Source organism: Ananas comosus, linkage group 18, assembly GCF_001540865.1.
Source record: "Ananas comosus cultivar F153 linkage group 18, ASM154086v1, whole genome shotgun sequence".
Taxonomy (NCBI): Eukaryota; Viridiplantae; Streptophyta; class Magnoliopsida; order Poales; family Bromeliaceae; genus Ananas; species Ananas comosus.
The window spans coordinates 9507538-9527297 of NC_033638.1; the positions used below are offsets into that span (position 1 = coordinate 9507538).

The following is a 19760-nucleotide window of genomic DNA, read 5'->3' on the forward strand; positions in this document are numbered from 1 at the left end:
TGCAGGATTCGCCTTAATCTTTCTTTTGAGTGGATTAACTCAGAAAAATTTTATCCCAATTCCCTCGTACCCAGAAGCAGTACTGAGTTTTATGTTATCTTATATTCTATATATATATTATTTTTTGAGATAAAAAATAAACTGGTCCGCACGAAAGAAACAAACTAGTCAGCACGAAGGAATAACGTCAACACCCCAATGGCCAAATCCGTCCATGATTGTGATTGTCCAACAACTTACTAGGTCGCACGTCTCTACGCACCGTCTTTAGTTTAGTTTTTTTTTTTTTTTTTTAAGGGTTAAACTTATTGGCAATTCATTAAAAATAAAGCTTGATTATATGATTGAATAATTTTGGGAAAAACAAAAAAGCACATTAAAAAACAAGGGAGAATAGAAATATCTCCAAAATTATATAGAGAAGATAAAAGTGCCCCAAACCTGAGAAAGCAAGAGAGAAAATATATAGATCGGTACCCGAAACCTACGCATCAAATCAAGCTCCTGAACCTAAAAACCCGTAATGAAAAAGACGAACAAAACATGAAAAAAGAAAAAAAAAATCTATAGAAAAAGCAATTAACAATCAATCAGATCCAGCTGCCGACCACGTCAATCTCCGGTTTCTAGTTTAGTTATTCCCAACGTTCAATCTCTGTAAACGGCTCCTCTAAACACCAAGCTCAAAAGATATAAACATAAAAATATAAAAATATAAAATGTTTCCTAGAGGGGAAAAAAAGAAAATAGCCCGTATAAGCATTGTATACCACAACGTGCTCGAAAGGGATAATCTATTAATTTGAAATCGCCGCAGGACCAAGTGAACAAGCTGAACAGAAGACCGCATGTATAATATTTCTCAGCTCTGCGACTTTGTTTCAAACTGTTTGAGCGACAATGACAGAGACCAACTCCAAACAGTGATCAAAGCCAACTCTTCAAACCGTGCTCCGAACACAATCCGTGAATTCCAATCAATCTTACAAGGAACTCTTTACTTTTGACGAAATATCTATTTTACTCGCAAGTAGATCCGGCAACAGAGATACTGAGAATGACGAATCACTAGAGACAACTGAATACATTGGTTAGAGCAGTTTATGAACCACAAACACTTTCCTAAACTGATGGCAGACCTGCGACTCTACGGATTGAGAAGAACAACAGGAATGTATTTAGGACAAGACATCCTACGATACATTAGTGAAGACACTTGCGAACCTCCAATTCGTATTGATATATCAAAACACACAAAATTGTCAAAAGACCAGGAAATACGATCTTCACTTTAACTGCAGAAAGTAGAAGGAAAGAAGCCTATACCTCAAGAAACCAGCACTCGGCGAATCATTCCTTGAGTCCAAGTTGCAGTCTCCTTCAGTTGTTCATCGTCAGATTCGAAGCATTCTCCCAAGAAATCAGAATGGAAAGTACAATCCCTAAACAAGAGTTTTGTGTTTGGGCCGAGTGTGTCCGCAAGATCCCCCAACATGGCAACTGCAGCTCTCGTCACTCCCTCATCCCTACATGATACTCAAACTAAATATCCTTCTAAATAACAATTGATTTCCTACTCCGACGCACAAAAGGGAAACAAAAAGAGCCATAGGGTCTTTTAAAGTATATAATATCCCTGCAAAATCATCTAATTTACATATATCACTAATCCTATGTACCACTTTAAAGAGATATTTTTCATCAAAATAAAAAAAGGGTACCCTTTTTAAAGAGGGGAGTTATCCGATTCATGGGGGAACTTCTGTTCCGTACTAAAAAGAGCTATTTAGAGTGGGCATTTCTGTATGTAAAAGGGCATACGATAAAAAAAAAATTCAGATTTTGCAGGACTATAAGTGTAATAAACAATTTTCTGGCTTTATATATATTTAAATATCTCAAAATCAAATGCCAACTGCAAGCACCGCTTACCTGTTCTTGTCTTTGAAAACTGCTTCTGTGAACTGTAGAAGCTGGCTCGCATAAGGTACCAACAACTCAGCTTTTGAATTCTTAAAACCTTGGAGAATGCCAGAGTAAGCCTCGAAAATGCCTCTTCTAAGCTGATTTCCATAATCCACCATATCCTCATCATTAACATCTAGATAAGTACAAAGACCTGCCGCTCCTTGAAGCATAGAAACAGCGTAAGGCAGATACTTCTCAAACTGTTCACCAATCGCAAGGGCAATATCGCCAAAGCAGGAGAATATAGGGGGTTTTACAGAACGATGAAGCATGGAATTGGAGAGATCCTTAAGAAGGGCACTCATTATACCGTTACAGAAGGGGAGGATCTTTTCATCCAGAGCACGGCAAATATCGCCCACCACACCAACAGAGATAGAGCAGACTTGGTACTCCTCAAAATTTTGCAAGCCCATTTCCAAATAGTTGTAGAATTCTGGCATGTATTTGGCAAATTCTGGGCCAGTAGCATAAGCAAGAGCCCCAATAGCAAGCATAGCTTCTTCGTGCACTGAAGAGCTGCGACACCCAAAAACACGGAGGAATAAGATCATCATTTGGTCAGCAGATTGAAGAATTACGGATTTTGCATCTGAGCTGCTTAATTTCTGTATTATAACTTGAAGAACACCACACAATAACGCTTGCAGATCACTTTGATTTTCCTTGTCCTCAGAGGAACTAATCTGAAGCTCCAGGGTTTGGCTCAATCTCTTCATTATTTCGTGCATTAAGTGGGCAATCATGTTCAAGCTCTCAGGTTGACTGCTGCATCTGACTATCTCATTTACAGTTTCATAAGCAGAAGCCCGAAGTCTTGAGTTGTTAGTGTCCATACGGTCAGCAGTAGAGAGGAGAGCTGAGATGGCATCAGCGAGATATGGCGTTAGCACCGATGAAGCCGATCCATCATCTTCATAGCCCTGCACGAGGAAATAAATAGCCCCACACACTTTCTCCGCCACATTAGGGACGTCTCTAATACTCTCCAACAGTACAGACATGATTTGAGGAAGATTTGCATTAGTTATCACTGCATAGGTGCTGGATGGAGAGTGAAGGATCTCAAATATCCTACCGAGAGCCCATGCTGTAGTGTCCTTAACATGAGTATTCTGATCTTTCATTGCATTAAGCAAGAAATTTAGTCCAGCATGGACCAAAGGAAGAAGTGTTTCTACAGAAGGACCTTCCAAGATGGACCCAAATGCAAAAGTGGCTGCCTCACGGTTCCGCCAGTCTGCCTTTGTTATATTATCCTGCACAAAAGGCATGACAAGAGGCACAACAGCATCACCGACATTCCTGGCGACGAGTCCGAGGCAGGTGCCACCGGCCATAGACAAGTTCCAGATATTATCATCTTGATCCTGATCCTCCTCTTGCTTCAACAGTGTCTCCAGCAGCATAGGTACAAGCAAAGGAAGAGCCTTCTCGATAAACCGATAATGCTGAGAAGAACTCCCGTCAGCAGGTCCTGCGTGTTCTTCTTGTATTGTGATCTCTTCATCGCATATCGTACTCCAAAATTCAATGGCTTGAAGGGCGACAGGCTCCTCATCACCCCTCACAGCACTCGCCGTTAAGTTAAACAGGGTTTCCATATATGGCCCTAGCAGTTCATAATAAGTGGAGGCTATAGAAACGAGGCACTCAAAGGCAGCCTGTCTTACATTTGACTCTTTGGACACGGCAGTCTCACAAACCACCTTCATTAAATAGTTCCTCTCGATCTCATTCTGAAAGTTGGTCTGAGCAAAATCAAGAGCATTATACAATGCTTTGATACCAGCGAGACGGACTTCAAAACTGTGTTCCATCTGATTCATGCCTTGAACCACAGCAGTAAGGATGGCATTAACTTGGTCCTGCTCCAAATCCTCAGGAGATATCTCCTCGCACACATATCCCAAGGTTTCCAGCGTTGCTTCTTTTAGAGAAGGCAGTGAATCTTTCTGTGTCATGTTGTTTAACAACTTTGCAATAAGGTCCTGCCATTCTCGACGAGGGATCTCGATTGAAGCAACTTTGGCTATGACTTGCGAAGAGGTGCGCCGAGCTTCTGATACGGATGATCCAAGTGTCTTTAATAAGGATTCCTTAACTTGGAACTTAATAGTAAGGTCCACGCTGATCCATTTCTGGGCCAGTTCTTCTTTCCTAATTGAGTCCTTCGCATCCAAGGAATTTTTAAGCAGGATGCCGGCGAGCCTTCGAGATTCAGGAGGCTTTTGTTCATTTGATAGCTCGATAGATAAGGCAAGGAGGAAATGGGGTAGGTTCTGCTCCTGGAACTGCTTGAGATTCCCTTCCGCAACAGTACGGATCTGACCATCTTGTGATTGTGCAGCTAATAGTATTGAGGTTATCTCCATTGCCATGCCGATTATGCTACAGTACAGTAGATAGAACCCACAGATCAATCAAGTTAGAAAAGCAGGTAAATTGGAAATTCTCAAAAAGAGATGTAGCAAGATAAATGCATTTCAACATAAGCATTATCCAGATGGCTGACCCATATGATAAACAACTCTCCATTAGATTTTTTTTTTTTCCAATTTCCAAGTTTCCGGAAGACCGCTATCCAGGCCATCTTAATTGGACGAAGATCTCAGATGAGCAGCAAGATGAAGTCGATCTTGCCAAAGATGGGTTACACATACCACAATATTGCAATTTCTTAGTTGGCACATATTTGACCGAAATATAGACATCACCCAATAAGTGATATAGAGCACAACCAGCATTTCATCTCATATGTCTAGCTTTTGAAAATAACTCTTAAATGATAGTATATAAAATTAATTGCAACAATATCTAACAGAAAAATATTTTGGAAGTGTATATCTCAGCTAATCAATATGGCCTGAAATTTAACATGCAGCGGCATAAATTTAGTATATTTTCACAATAAGATTGCATAGTAGAGTCACCAATAGAAGGGTGAACACTCCAACTTTACGGGTAATCCAAATTTACAGTAAAATAATACACTTTACTATAAACTACAGAAAATGATGATGACATCAATTCCCGTAACGCCACAATCACAAGCCAAACATAAAAGTAAATTACAATGGGCTGCAAATCAGTAATCTCCAAACAATTACTCGTCTATGGTAGCAGAAAGTAGCAATTTAAAAAAGGGAGTTACACAAACCAAAATCCTAAATTACAATCCCTGCAATCAAATCAATTAGAAACTCCCACGAGAACTAGAAATAGGCAAGCAATGGAGCTAACACTCAAAATGTAAGTAAAAACAAACAAAAATAAAGGGGCAAAGAAATCCTACATGATCGATCGACAACTTCATACACATTAAATGAAAGAAAAATGATAAAAAAATAAAAAACCATTACAAATCCTAAAAACAAACATAAGTACAACTAAATCCGAAGCAGATCTCAAGGATAATAACACTCTCGCAGTGGATTCGAGATACAATACCTTAGTTTAGTGATCGACCAAGCGAAGGCGCGTCACCCTCCTCCCACGAAGCGAAAGAAGAGGCGATTTAGGGTTCTCCGCAACGCTCGCCTCTCGAGCTCTCTCACTCTCGCTTTACGGCTTTACGAAGAGTGAGGAGAGGAGAGGAGGGAGGGTCGGGATTTAGGGGTAGTGAGTGGGACATTATAAAGGAGGAGTTATTCGAAAGGGTCGGAGAAGCGGGAGGGCATCGTGCGAGAGCCCGGAAAACCCTAATTTTTTGAAATGTGCCCGGTCGAACCCGGTTCGAGACCCAACCGAACCCGACCGGATTTTTTCGAATCAAATTTTATGGTACAAAATGATTCAAAATTTCGTTTTGCCTACAGCTTAGCTACCAAAAAGAAATAATAATTTTCTTTTTTCTTTTTTATTTTTTTCAGCGTCCGAAAGGTTATAATAAGAGAATGTTTTCAAAGATTAAAATGGTCATTAAAAACTAAAAGCACCCGGTTCGATCTTCGTGGTTCAACTTTATACTAATACGATAACAATGAAATAAAATAACATTATCGTACTGTAAAGAGTAATTAATGTAAGTTTACTAGGCCGGTCCATTCCTACTCACTTTCACCACGAACCGGTGGGCTCATAAAGGCTGGAGAGTAACCGGTTTTAGGATCCATTGAACGTGCACCGTTTATTTTAAGAAGGAAAACACTAGCTATTACGGTTACTTTGTCGCAGACAATTTCTGTATAAGAACAATCTATAGCTAATCAATCAAACTAAGGATTTAAGTACCATGGTACAGTATCGTATCGGAAACTTGCCGGCACGATATGGTACGATGCATGTCGAATCGTGCCGATACGTGCCAGTCAAAAAAATTCTTATATACCGACACATAATAGCATGAAATATTTATTTTCTTTAGCAATAAAATATTTTAACTATTTATTATATTTTTTTATCACATCTTCTGAATTTTATTGAAAAAATTACTTACTAATTTAAAGAATAGAGACTTTTGAGTTGTGCCATCAACATAGGGTCTGTATCGTATCGGTATTTTGTTGGCACGGTACGGCACGATGGATACGGTCCGTGCCGACGGACACTTAAAATTTTAAATCAAACCGAAAGAAAAGGAAGGGCATTCAAAAAAAAAAAAAACTCCATCACCAGCAAGAGATCCAACGGACCCAGAAGCACTTGAGACCACAGCATAATTTTTAAGCAGCAGCGGCAGGTAATTTACCTTAGCTTCGGGCTGCTGCTTTACTGCGAACTTTGTGGTATATAGCTCGAGGGAGTCACTGCGGTTGGGGTCGAGGCACAGTGCCCCCTCGCAATCCTGCTTCTCCCGCAAAACAGCACTTCGAAGGGAAACTTCTCAAACTGATAATTCTTAACTACACTTGTTATTCAGCTGTATAAATGAATGTACATCTCAAATTAAATATTATTAGATTTCTTTTCCACTATCACACTATCGATCGTTATTTCAAATATCTTATCCTATGTTTTTTTTCGATTGTACATTTTTCACCATCCATTAATGACCAATTGATACAGTCATAATAACTTTTCAAAAATCACGAAATTTGATTTTTTTTTTTTTTTTTACTTTAGTTACTTTTTCATATTAAATGCTACGACTTGTCTGAAAAGCGAGTACGAACACCTTGGTGCTATGACGGAATATATATCAATCTATAAACTTCCTTGTGTACTTCCATAAAGCTCAATCTAAACAAATTGCAGAGAATTGGTAGCCAAAATTCTATATGATGTGCATTATCATTACAAAGGTGAACAGAGAGGCTCACTTTTTAAGCCTACTCTGCATATAAGTTGCTATTTTAAGTCGAAATAAAATTACCAACAAAATGGTCGTTGCGCAACTATCCATCACGCCGAAATTAAACTCAATCCATGAGTTTGTATCTTTTCTCCTGGACACCAGTAACTCCCATCTGTATCTCAATAATAGTATGCAACGGAACCTACAAATGCAATAAGAGAAGCATGGTTCAACTGCAATATTGGTCCCTAACCTTTAGTTACATTTGCACTTATATTACTGAACTCTTTCTATTCCATTCCATCAAAAAGTCCATAAACCAGAACAAATTGCCACATTTTAAGGTACAACGTTGAGGCTACAGCGTTGAGCTGTTGACATGACAAAACACGGTTCAATGTGGATATGGCAATTTCCGCCCAGTTAATGGGCTTTTTGATGGAAAAGAACTTGATCAAAACAACTAATAAACATTGAAGACCCAATTGAAAAAAATAAAATAAAATAAAATAAAAGGTTGGGGAATGGTGTAATTATATATCAACCCAACTAAACACAAGATCTATAGAAAAGAGGACTTCAGCTGTCAACATCGACTCACCTCAATGTGAGGAATTTCCTTCAATGGTCTGTCGGCAAAATATGCATATAATGCTCTTAATACAGCCTACATCACAATTTAAAGAATAATAATCAGTTGCTATACAAAGTAAACATAACAATTGTACTACGATCAACAGCATTAGGTATATTACCTGGTGAGATATAACAACTACCGGAGCACGCTGCCGTTCCAGCTCGATGATCACAGGCTCTAATCTGTAAATAAATAAGACTGTCAACCTATGTGGAATAAGCTAGGCGGTGTTAATACAAAATCTATGAACAAGTTGATAATAAGAATTTTAACCAAGTTAACAGTTTTCTGTGACATAAAATAACAATAATTCAACCTCTGAATGACGTCAAGATAAGATTCTCCACGGGGATACCGATATCTCAGCTTGTCCTTCTTACGTGATCTGCATTTATGAACAATAAATATACATTTTCAAGTTAGAAACCTAAAGTAGTTGTAGAAGTTCTAATTGATCCCTTGCCTATAATTAACCAACTACTGGTACCATAAGATTATAAGTATGGTTCAGCCAAATTATAAGACGGCTTTCACCAACAAGAAGGACAGTCAGATTAGATTAGTTATGACAGCATAAGCTTTTCAAGTATCACATGAGAACAAATTCGAGCGACCTTTTGTTCATCCTAACAAAAGATATAGCAAGCACTGCCTTCTCTATTTAATAATTAAAAAAAACAACCTAGAGTGCGGCTTCAAGGCATACTCATATTCCTCTGGCATGTTTTTCTTTATCTCTTCATATGTCATCCCATCACACACCCCAGAATTTATCTCATCAAGAGCACGCCATTGTATCTAAAAGCAAGCAAGAAAATTACCTCAAAACTTATTTATCAACCATATAAGTACAGATGATAGAACAAACCAATCTTGAATTTACAAGTATCTAAACAACCAACCTTTGGAAACCCAACAATAGGATTTGCAGTCAATATTGTTCTTTGGAGAGTGCTCGTCCATATCTATGGCATGGCATAAGCAAAATAATGGAATAAGAAAAGTACATCCAACTTGCAGTAAGAAAATAACTCTGTATTACAACTAATGATGAATAGACCAATGAGAATCATTTTGTGGGAGAAATGCATCTCTTTTGACAAATACTGGAGAGGTCAAACATGCAGTTCTGCTGAACATCGCTCACATTTGCTCTAGAACAAGGAAATTTTGTTTCACAATATATTCATCATTAAAAGGATGGCCATTGATATCAACAATACCAAGCCAACACAAATCTAACGACAAAGTTGGAAAAGTTTGAGACATGTCAACAACACAACAGAATTAAGGGGGAAAAAAGAAGAAAAAAAACTTCATAATATCCACAACCTAATCATCTATAACAGCATGTAAGAACAAAGAGATTCTTACTGATGCAGTCTTCTCATGTTTCAGTCGTTTCTCTACGAATTTGGCAAGTTTCTTTGCATAAAGCTCCCCAGCATCACTGCAAAAATTACATTTATCAGAAACGTCATTAGTCACAAAAGGCACTACTGTCAAATGAATGTTTGAGGGATAGTCCATGTGTCAATGCTTTTGTTACTGTTCGTTAGATACAAACGCTAACCTTTTCAAATATAGTTAGAGATGGTAAACATTAGTGTATGATGCTGTTTTACAGGACAAAAAAAATCCATGGCACCTTTTTTTTTCAAAAAAAAAAATGTAAGTATCATTTTTAAACGGCTGTATGACTGAATACATATGATGCATCAATACCACAGGAAGTTTGAGCCCACATTTATCAAGCAGTAAACTGCATGAAGAACAAAAGTCAAGACAGAGTAGACCTCAAAACTGTGTCACCACCAATTGTTCCATGAACATTGTCTAGACTTTCACCATGTCTGGTAAGCAGAATAGGACGAGGTGTCAGATGAGTATTGACCTGCAATCAAATTATGACCAGCTTATACAGTATACGCCATCACAAAAGCCTTTAGCTACAAAATGATAACATATACAAGGTCCACATCATTGATTTCCATTGCAAGAAGTGACATCAGATAAACCCAAAAGTAGGAGAAACGAACTAAAAAGATCGATTGTAAAGATTACAATTATTTTTTAAGCTTAGCACTAAGAAGAAGGAGACTATGTTTCTCCATTCAGGAATGCTATTGACAAAAACATGAGTCAAATTCTACCAGCCTTCCCTTTGACAATTTTATCATCCAAAACGAAAAGGCTAATTCTGAGTATCAGCCAATATTTCAAGACATCTTTGAATAGTATTTATGTCCAGTGAATTCTGAAAAATGGAATTGGCACAAGTATCAGTATCCGACACATCCGATACGGACAAAACAGCTAAAATGAAGTATCAGTGCATCATGGTTGAAAAGTAAGAAAATGAAAATTTTGATCCCAGTTCATAATAAAAGTACGATAGTTACATAATAGTTCAGCGACAGAAAAAATTTGAGAGCGCTTCTCCAAAGGAAAATATATTTTCTACAATAATTGGTAGTGAAGGATTGCAATAAAACTTACCAAGAAGAAGACAATCCGCCCAGGAAGGTAACCACTAATATTGTTGACCTGGATATTTACAAACAATGAAATTATGACTCTAAAGATGAAAGAACAAAAGGCAATGAAGATTGTATGCACCAATATGCTACAGAAGCCCACAAGCATTTGATAAAGACACTCAATCCTCAACCTTCGCTACAGATTGTTCTTGAAAATCAAAATTTTAGCTGAAGTAAAGGATAAACAAGCCATCTGGGTGTAACTTGGAAGTTAAAAGTACAACACCTTAATAAATTAGAGGAACCGAATTTTATAAAAAGTTCAAGCCACTTTCAGAAAAAGCAAGTGAACCAAGTTTACAAGAAATATGAAGGAAACCCCACATTTGCAAGCAAATGCAAGAACAGAAGGTGAAAATACTTTCTTCATAGCGTATACAACTCCCCGTAACTATCCTTACTGAAGTTTGAAAAATGCCTATAAAGTAGCAACCAAGGCGAAACTTGAAAATTTTCTCTACACTGCGCATGCTCACAGAAAAAGATACTTACTTGCAACTGCCCACCATATCCGTTGACCATGTCAATCATTTTGATATAAGAGCCCTCTTCTACTGGCTCATAGACCTGTAGGAGGGCAGGTATACTTAGTTTCAAACCTTAGAAGATTTTGAACTTAAAGAATCCTACCTCGTGCACACAGCTACAACATTAAAGTCATTATTTAGGACCTTTTCATAGTTGGCCAGGCGTTCTTTGAAGTCTCGTAGACCAGCTTCAAAATTTGGCCTGTAAATGAGCATCAATCTTTGCCATCACTACATCTTTGAATATGAAGGCAACCGACCAAAAAGTAGATAATGTAAGGTTTCTCACTCTTCTGCATAATCTGGACTCTGTTGAATTTTTAGGCGTATATTTCTTTCAATTATGCGTTGATCATTACATATTGTTTCCAAAAATATGATCTGTGAGGTAAACAATAAAGCAATATGTTAAAGACCAGATATCTGCAGCATCTAAACTCAACATTTAACAAACTTCTGTTGCCCAATACACCAGAAATAAGGAGTAAGGATCAAAATTTCTTAATTTCAGTTTTGACAATCGTAGGTTATAAATATGAGAAATGCTACTTGTACACCCAAAAATGGGGTGTAAATCTTACACCCACCCACATCCAGCAGTTTTGGGTTTTTAATATTCAAAAAAAAAGGATTGATAAGACTAGTGTGGGAATGGCCCTTGGACAGGTCGGGTGAAAGATTTACACCTACTTTTTGAGTGCACAGGTAACATTGTTCATAAAATATATGTAACAGACCAGTTAACTGTTAGTTGACCATTTTAGTCATCAGACCTCAATACCTATTAGGCCCATCCCTCAAAAATAAAAAAACAATTTATATATTACAGAGAAAAAAAGAAAAGAGAGGCAAGCTTGGATCCACTAAGAAGTGATTTTTATAGAAATAGAGACCCCTGCAGCATTCCCCCCTCTTCTCTCTCCTCTGCTTTACTTTTCGCAAGGATTGTTGAAGCAGCCAGCCAGGCAGCCAAAGGGTTGCATGAACTACTTCAGGGAAGATGACAAAATATGAAGAAACCAAAAGGGAGAAAACCAAGTATAGAGTAGGCTACTGAAATTTTACAAGCACCTTGCATTTTCCTTCAGCCATTTGCATCAGCATATTTCTTCGACATCTACTGCTGTTTGTGGCATCAAAAATACCGACCTATGGCCCAAGTGAAACTAATCAGTGGTCTATAATGATATTTGCACACAAAATGCAATGAAACACATCATTTGACCTGGCCACCTTCCTGCATCCAAGCCAGCATATCCTCCATTGCTAAGGCCGCTACCTGGCATCATGCAATTCAAGAGTACAAAAATTTTCAAGTATATTCCATAGAAGAACCCTCCTCTTTACAAACTCAAAATAGAAATTCAATTTCTCAACTAGAATTAGGCAAAGTACAGATCCAATAATGTAATACAAAGAATGGAAGGTATTCTGTGACTTTTTTTAATAACTAGGGGCAACTAGTATCATCCTAACCTCATTACGGGCCTCCAAGCCTTCTCGATTATCAGCACGAAAAAAATCTGCACTCTGAACAATTAAACTTTTAGTCAGAAACTTTAGAACAATAGATTATTAGAAGTGTGATAGAGCTGGCACAGAGGAATTTATAAAGCAAGTGTAGAACTCTCTAAAAAGCATAATCAAGAAAAGAAATCTAGGAAGTTAGCAAGAAACAACAAATATCCAAAATGCTATACTCAGTATACAGTCCAGCATATAAATAACAAAAAGAAATCAATTTTTCTCAAAACTGTAGAAGGTTCTTATATCATTCCACAAAAAGAAGTATAAAGTTTCTGCTCAAATCATGCCCAATCATAACATTCCAATCACACATACACACACACACACACAGGGAGGGAGACTTAAACATATTATTCAGAAACGTCAGAAAAAATATATCAGACATTCAGACTATAAAGATAGCAAAGGCTTTCCTGGTCTACATCTTCTCAACATAATTGAATGATGGCGCAAAACATGTCACTAGACATGGTCTCTGTTGGAACAAATTTCTTCTCTAACTCCTAAAGGTACAAGACTAATACGGCTTTATGTTTGACACAGATCCTTTATGGACCCATGCAGAAGATAATGCAAAAAAAATGTCCACAATAGCACATACTCATAACACCTATCTCTCATGTGAAAAAGCAAATCAGAAACGTCCGGGTAAATGTAAAAGAGCAAGTAATGGCAGACAGTAATTTGAAATGAACTGGCAATTATGGAATAGATTTCCAAGTGAACAATATATAACAAAGGGTTTAATTCAAGAAGACATCCACTATACCTGATTTGCTCCATGCTTCAGTCGGCGATACTGTAGCAAATTTTGGTATATTAGTAACTACTTTATATCAAATGTAGCAAAAAAGAAATCTTCTGGCTTTACGAAGCACAATGTATCATAGTAAGAAATAAAATACTCACCTTCCCAACATTAAAATGTTTGGTTTCATGGCCTAACCATCGAAGATATCGTGTGAGCTTAGCTGCGGTGAAGGTCTTTCCTCGAGCTGGCAAACCAACCTAAACAAAAGCAAATAACATCAAGAAACAAACAACAAGGAGAATTTTCTCTTTAGTAGAAGAGAAAAAAAATAGCAGATAACTTGTCCCAGCAAATCATCTAATCATTCAAGCCTTCTCCCACGAAAGTGGAGACAATAGAGTAAAACATCTCCTTCATAATAATGTCTTAAATGAAAAAATTGAGCATGATAGAGAAACACTCCAAACAAGATGCGGAATTCAATCTTAGTTACATTACCAGCACAATGGCCAATCGGCAATCTTCCTTTGGTCCATGCATCTGATCAGCTACAGCTGCTGCTGCAACAGCTCCTGCTGCCGCTGGCATGCCCTTCTAACATAGAATACAATGAAGTAAACATAAAAGTCACCTATAGATACTCATTCTTGTGATGAGTAAATGTTCAGAGTACAATAGACTGCAGCGTGGATTATAATCCACAAGGCAAATAAAGAAAAATTAATCTAGGAAAGCAAATTGACAAAAGCAACACAAACCTTCGCTTCAGCATCCAACTTGAGATCACTCACAAAAGCACTGGCACTAGCTGATTTGACAAGCCTTGGAGAGCCAACACCCCTATCAACAAAGAGCCCTCTTTGACCATCTTGCTTTTGAAATGTTGAAAAGGTGCCAACTGATTTTGACTCTACCATACCAGAAATTGGAAAAGCTCTAGAGGGTTCCGGAACTGTGACCTCAATATCCTGCAGCATTAACAAAACAAGATGTCTATCAACTTTTTATTTTACGCTAGCACACTTGGGCATCATCTCTGTCTTAACGATGCCGCCAGATATTATAGGCTAGATAGAAAATTATGCATAGGGAGTGACGTAATTCAGAATTGAATAAACAGAAAGCAACCAAAAAAGGCATCAATTCTCTGACTATCTAATGAATTGTCCCATATCCAAGTTCACTACAGAGGCAAAGCAAACACACAAAGAGTTGAGGTAATACCTTTCTAATGTTACTACAGTCAGCAGAAGACAGAGCAGCTTTAGTTGAAGAGTGTAAACTATTACTTGTGATACCACTTTTGGAGGAAATTCCAGTATGAAATAATGATCTTGGACTCTCAGTCAGATTAGCTGCATAAACAACACCAGAGCTAGTAGTTGGTGCTGGAACAACATACTGCTCTAAATCAAGCTCCAAACTAGCAGCAGAACCATTCTGTTGGAAGAGAAGAAGGCATATAATAAGAAACATCTCGATTGAAAAGAAACATATTATAAGAATAATAACATGATCAGCAATTGACAGCATATATGATTTGTGGTCAGAACAAATCCTAGTGCATAACAAGAACCAATGGAGAGGCTTCTGGCACCTAGCTGAAACTCAAGGTGAAGTTAGAGATGGTATACTGTTCAGAGGCAGCATTTACTTTCACTCCAAAATACTAATTTATAAGACGATATTGATCCCAAGACAGTTTAATTCCATTTAGTGTTCCAATTAATGGTATGCTCTTAAAGCAGTCACTCTGTTCACCTGGCAGTGGAATAGTAAAGTTAACTCTTTTTAAAGTTTGTGTTGAATTAGGCAACGGCCAACTCCTCATGATTCTATAATCTAATCAATTGTTAGTAAATGGATGGGTTAATACTATTCATGCACATCTAATTTAAAACTAACCTAATCCTCTCACAAGATATTTTCATAATAAATTTAGGCATTAACCAACTAATTCACATTATAGAACATTTATACTTGTATCTAGTACACCACATATCTCAAATGAAGATTCAAGAACATAACAAGAAGAAAATAGGAACTAATTTATACAAATAACATATGAACTCCCCATCTCCACGAAGATTCGAGAAATTAAAAAAGAACAGAGAGGTACAAGAAACCGATTAAGTCATAACCTCAACTCCTGAATCAGGCACCACATTGATCGTGATATCAGGGATCCCTCGCACTCTCGAGGGCCGGAGATTCTCCTGATACGCCCTCCAACTCGCCGCGAGATCAAATGGCGACACAATATCCGCCTTAATGAATACCTTGCATTCAAGCACATCCTCATCGCCTCTCAGCTTAAACACCGCCATCCGCGCGTCGCCCTCAAGCGTGCCGCCTGTTAGCACCCGATTCGGCCCCTCTTCCACCACGCACGGCGAATTCCTATACTTAGGCTTCAGCAAGAACTTGAAATCCAGGGTTTCTACAAACAATCCGAGCAAATAAACAAAACCTAGTTGATAAACTTATCACTCTCCAAACACTCGAGAAGCAGAGCATACCGTGATTGGGAGGGACGACGAAGCTGAGCTCCCACATCGACGCTGACTCTCGTTCCATCGAGAACTACAAGATTAGCGACGTTTGACGCCCTAGAATTCGGAAAGCAAGAGAGAATCGAGAGGAGGGACGAGGAAGAGGATGAGATGTGTACGGCTTTGGCAGAATCCCAGGAACCGATGATGGGGACGGAGCCATAGACGTGGGGGATGAGGTCGGCCCTGATGCGAAAGTTCTCCATCTTCAGCGAGACGTAGAGTTGCCCCCCGCCCTCTCTCCCGCCATGGGAGCTATCCGAGCTCTTGGAGGAGATCGTCCCCATCGCCGCGGAGGCGCAAAACCCTAGGTAGGGTTCAATGGCGCCGATGGAAGAGGGTAGGGATGATGATAGGGGAGGAGAGAGGGAGAGAGTGATATAGCATGGGGGGGATGAGAATAGCTTCGTAAAATGGTGGTTGAGAACGAGATTCGGGTGGGGAGGAGGGAGAGATTGCGACGCGACGGACTGAGACGCGGGGGGTGGTGGGAAATTGGTGAGTATCACTGCATGAGCCTGGTCTACAATAGACCGGTAACTAATAACAACACTTACAACACTTTGCTCTTTTTGCTGAGGTACATTTAATTCTGCATAAAATAAATCAAAATTTTAATTTTAATATGCATATAAATTTTTAAAAAATTAACATTTTTTTATTATTTTTTATATAAAATAAAGTTTCAAGCCGCATAAATTTTTTTTATTTTTTTCCCACCAAACCAAACAAATATGATTTTTTTTTTCAACCAAACAAATATTAATAAAAAATTATTTTTTCCTACAATCAAACACAACAAAACGTAAAATCTTTTTTCCAACGAAATATTATTTTTCAGGGCTTTTTTTGCAAATAGCCCCCTTACAATTTTTTTTTTTAAAATTGGCCCTATAAAAAATTTATTTGCAAAAATGGCCCTGGCTCCGCCACGCAAGCGCCATGTCAGCGCCACGCGGGCGGGGCTGGGCCAGATGGTTAAGTTGAACACGGTGAACCATTCACCGTGTTCAATACAAAGTTTTTGTATTGGACACGGTGAACCATTCACCGTGTTCAATACAAAGTTTTTGTATTGGACACGATGAATGATTCACCGTGTCCAATACAAAATAGCAAGACCGAAATATTTGTATTGGACACGGTGAACCATTCACCGTGTCCAATACAAATAATTAGACACGGTGAATGGTTCACAGTGTCTAATACAAATACCTCCAACTTAGCCATTGTATTGGACACGGTGAACCATTCACCGTGTCTAATACAAAAATCTTGTATTGAACACGGTGAATGGTTCACCGTGTTCAACTTAAACATCTGGGCCCGCCCTGCCCGCGTGGCGTTGACGTGGCGCTGACGTGGCAGGGGCAGGGCCATTTTTGCAAATAATTTTTAGACGGGGCTATTTTTGCAAATAAAATTTGTCAAGGGGCTATTTGTAAAAAAAGCCCTATTTTTCACAATTTTACGTTGAACCAAACGGACCTTAAATAGCACTGTCACGCACAATCCATATGTATACCCCATTATATTGTTAATATGTTGACAACATTATCAATAAATTTTTAATTTTTAATTATAATTATTCACGCATATATAACAGCGAATCAATAATAAAATAGATCAACTTATATCATTTCTAGTAATTAAAAGTAAAAAATACAATATATGTAAAATTTAATAGCTAATCAGTAGAGGAACCAACTTGCAATTTGGAGATAGTGCAAGGCCAACTAGATGTTTTACTCTTAAGTTTACAACCGGCGTTTGCTGACGTGGTGGACCCGGAATAATGGCTCATGGTTGACGGGGGAGTTTTTCCTGTACTGATTTGCCTGACGTGGCGGATAGGTCGGGGGACGGCTCTTACGAGGATTACGAACTACAAAGCGCGATTTGAGTATAATGATGATATAAATATAAATAAATAAATAAACAAGTGATTATTTTAAGATTTGTAATCTGTGTTCTTTTTCTTAGATTTGCTCGTCCTAAATGGTCCCGTGATTATCTCGTACAAGTTTAATTAAGGCTTAGAGGGCGTAATTATGAGCTCATTTGTTTCCGTCTCCAAGTGTAGTTGGTTCTGGAACTTGGAAATTGCAAGATCGAAGTTAGCCACCAACTGAGACAAAAATTTTATGGGCACCGACTCCAAATTACTTAATTTGGGGCAGGTCCCCGATGGGCGCCTCATGGCACAGCTGCCACCCGGCGTCCATCCTCCACTATTCTCCCAGGGAGAGCGGTGAAAATTTTGGGTGCACCTGGTGCATCTATACTAGGCGCACCATAAATTATTTTTTTATTTTTATTACTTTCAATTTTTTTTTGAAACCAAATAGAGTGTAAAATTTTAACTTCTACATGATAATTCCTAAAAAAATAAATAAATTATTACATAAAATTGTAATTTTAAAAAATTAAAAATTAATTTTATGGTGCACCTAATATAGATGCACCAGGTGCACTCGGAATTTCCACTGCTCTCCCTACATTGGGAGAGCAGTGGCCTATAGGCGCCGCGTGGCACCTGTGCCATGTGGCGCCCATCGGGGACAGGCCCCAAATGAAGCAATTTGGGGCCGGTGCCCATAGAATTTTTGTCCCACCAACTGTTTCTAAAGTAAGTTACAAAAAATTTAATGATTGATATATGACATTTCAAATTCAATATTTAGTTGCTATTATTGTTCTAAAAAATTAGCGAAACAAGTAGCATATTATTTTTCTCTAAACAAATATTAGCCATGGAGCAATGTTTGGTAACATCATTTTTATTTGAAATTGTGGTTAGATTGCATTGTAATGTTTGGTAACATCGTTTTTATTTGAAATTGTGGTTAGATTGCATTGGGTGCACGGACAAAGTACGAAAGCAAAATATTATGTTTATACTAATCAAATTTTTAGAATGATCGACAGCGGTACGTAACAAACTTAGTAATTTTACTCGCAAAGTTCTTAAGGCGCCTGTCTTTACCAACGAAGATGGACAAATTCTATTCTCTATTTACTAGTCCAGACCACCGCACCTTATAATTAAATACAAAAAAGAGAAAAGAGAAAAACAGAGGTTATCTGAAAAACCTAAGTACTTTTGTTATACTTAGTAAATAACATATAAATACAACTCTCTCTTGTTGTCTAGGGCCTCATCCTGATCCGCTATTTATAGGCCTCATTTGTATATTAAATACAGCCACTAATAGCCAAGAAAAATGGTAAAGAAAAACTATTGAGTTGCCTGTGACCATCGGACGTCCACCGATAGTTTTAAAGGCCAGTAAGTTATTTTTTTTATTTTATTTAGAAATAAACTTAGCTGGAAATGTGAATCAACTAGAATTCGAATTTGAAACTTCGGGTACCAACCACCAAGCCTTTTGCCATTTACACTGGGGACGGTCGGTGTCTCCCGCAGTAAGTTGCTGAAACAATATCCCTTCGGTTGCCCATTTCCGTTAGTGAAGTTGTGCCAGTAATTTGCCCGGATGGAAATTTTTTTAAGTCCCCGATAAGCAGCTGTGCATTTGAAGCCCTCATATCTAAGGATGATTATGGGCCAGAATCAAATGGGTCATTAGGCCTGAGTGCGAGAGCTATGAGTGGGATCACTGGATTGGACTGGGTTCTAGCCCAACCCTCCGCCTCTCTACATATCATTTTTCGTAAGTATATGATACATCACATAAATCACACTCCGGTTAAGATGCGACTTCCCAATCACATCTGGGTGTATTTAGTTCCACGTAAAAGCAGCTAATTTTTTTTTTTCAGTCTAAAATAAAATATTCTAGCTTTTGTTTTGGCGTAAAATAATTTTCACGATAAATTATTTTACGGATTTGAGGAAAAAAAATGGTTTTTCATTTTCTGCCGAAATGAGGAGGAAACAAAAACTCACCTGGCTGAAACAAGCAGCGCATGGCGTTCCTCTATATCGCGGTCCACGAACTTATGTGAGAGCTAGTGGACCGCTTGAGTGGTCCACATTGGACCACTCAGCCACTCCCTCT

General features: G+C 38.2%; 2 protein-coding genes across 5 annotated transcripts; both read right to left on the minus strand.

Annotated features, from left to right (window-relative positions):
* On the minus strand, window positions 467-5649 carry LOC109724437 (importin subunit beta-1-like). The gene is made up of 3 exons (XM_020253261.1): window positions 5419-5649; window positions 1933-4359; window positions 467-1526 (listed from the first exon to the last, which is right to left on the minus strand). The coding sequence occupies exons 2-3, from the start codon at window positions 4347-4349 to the stop codon at window positions 1328-1330; spliced, it is 2616 nt and encodes an 871-aa protein (XP_020108850.1). The 5' UTR covers window positions 4350-4359; window positions 5419-5649; the 3' UTR covers window positions 467-1327.
* LOC109724144 (6-phosphofructo-2-kinase/fructose-2,6-bisphosphatase) lies at window positions 7093-16161 on the minus strand. 4 transcript variants are annotated; one of them, XM_020252859.1, is made up of 23 exons: window positions 15858-16161; window positions 15706-15769; window positions 15328-15626; window positions 14411-14626; window positions 13945-14154; window positions 13685-13777; window positions 13345-13443; window positions 13205-13234; window positions 12385-12438; window positions 12134-12187; window positions 11980-12057; window positions 11198-11289; window positions 11053-11110; window positions 10874-10948; window positions 10341-10388; window positions 9638-9735; window positions 9216-9291; window positions 8744-8806; window positions 8548-8639; window positions 8158-8226; window positions 7960-8023; window positions 7806-7871; window positions 7093-7406 (listed from the first exon to the last, which is right to left on the minus strand). In XM_020252859.1, the coding sequence occupies exons 1-23, from the start codon at window positions 16023-16025 to the stop codon at window positions 7329-7331; spliced, it is 2244 nt and encodes a 747-aa protein (XP_020108448.1). In that variant the 5' UTR covers window positions 16026-16161; the 3' UTR covers window positions 7093-7328. The 4 variants fall into 4 exon arrangements, with proteins under 4 accessions (XP_020108448.1, XP_020108445.1, XP_020108446.1 ...); XM_020252856.1 differs by having other exon boundaries at window positions 8524-8639; XM_020252857.1 differs by having other exon boundaries at window positions 13685-13780.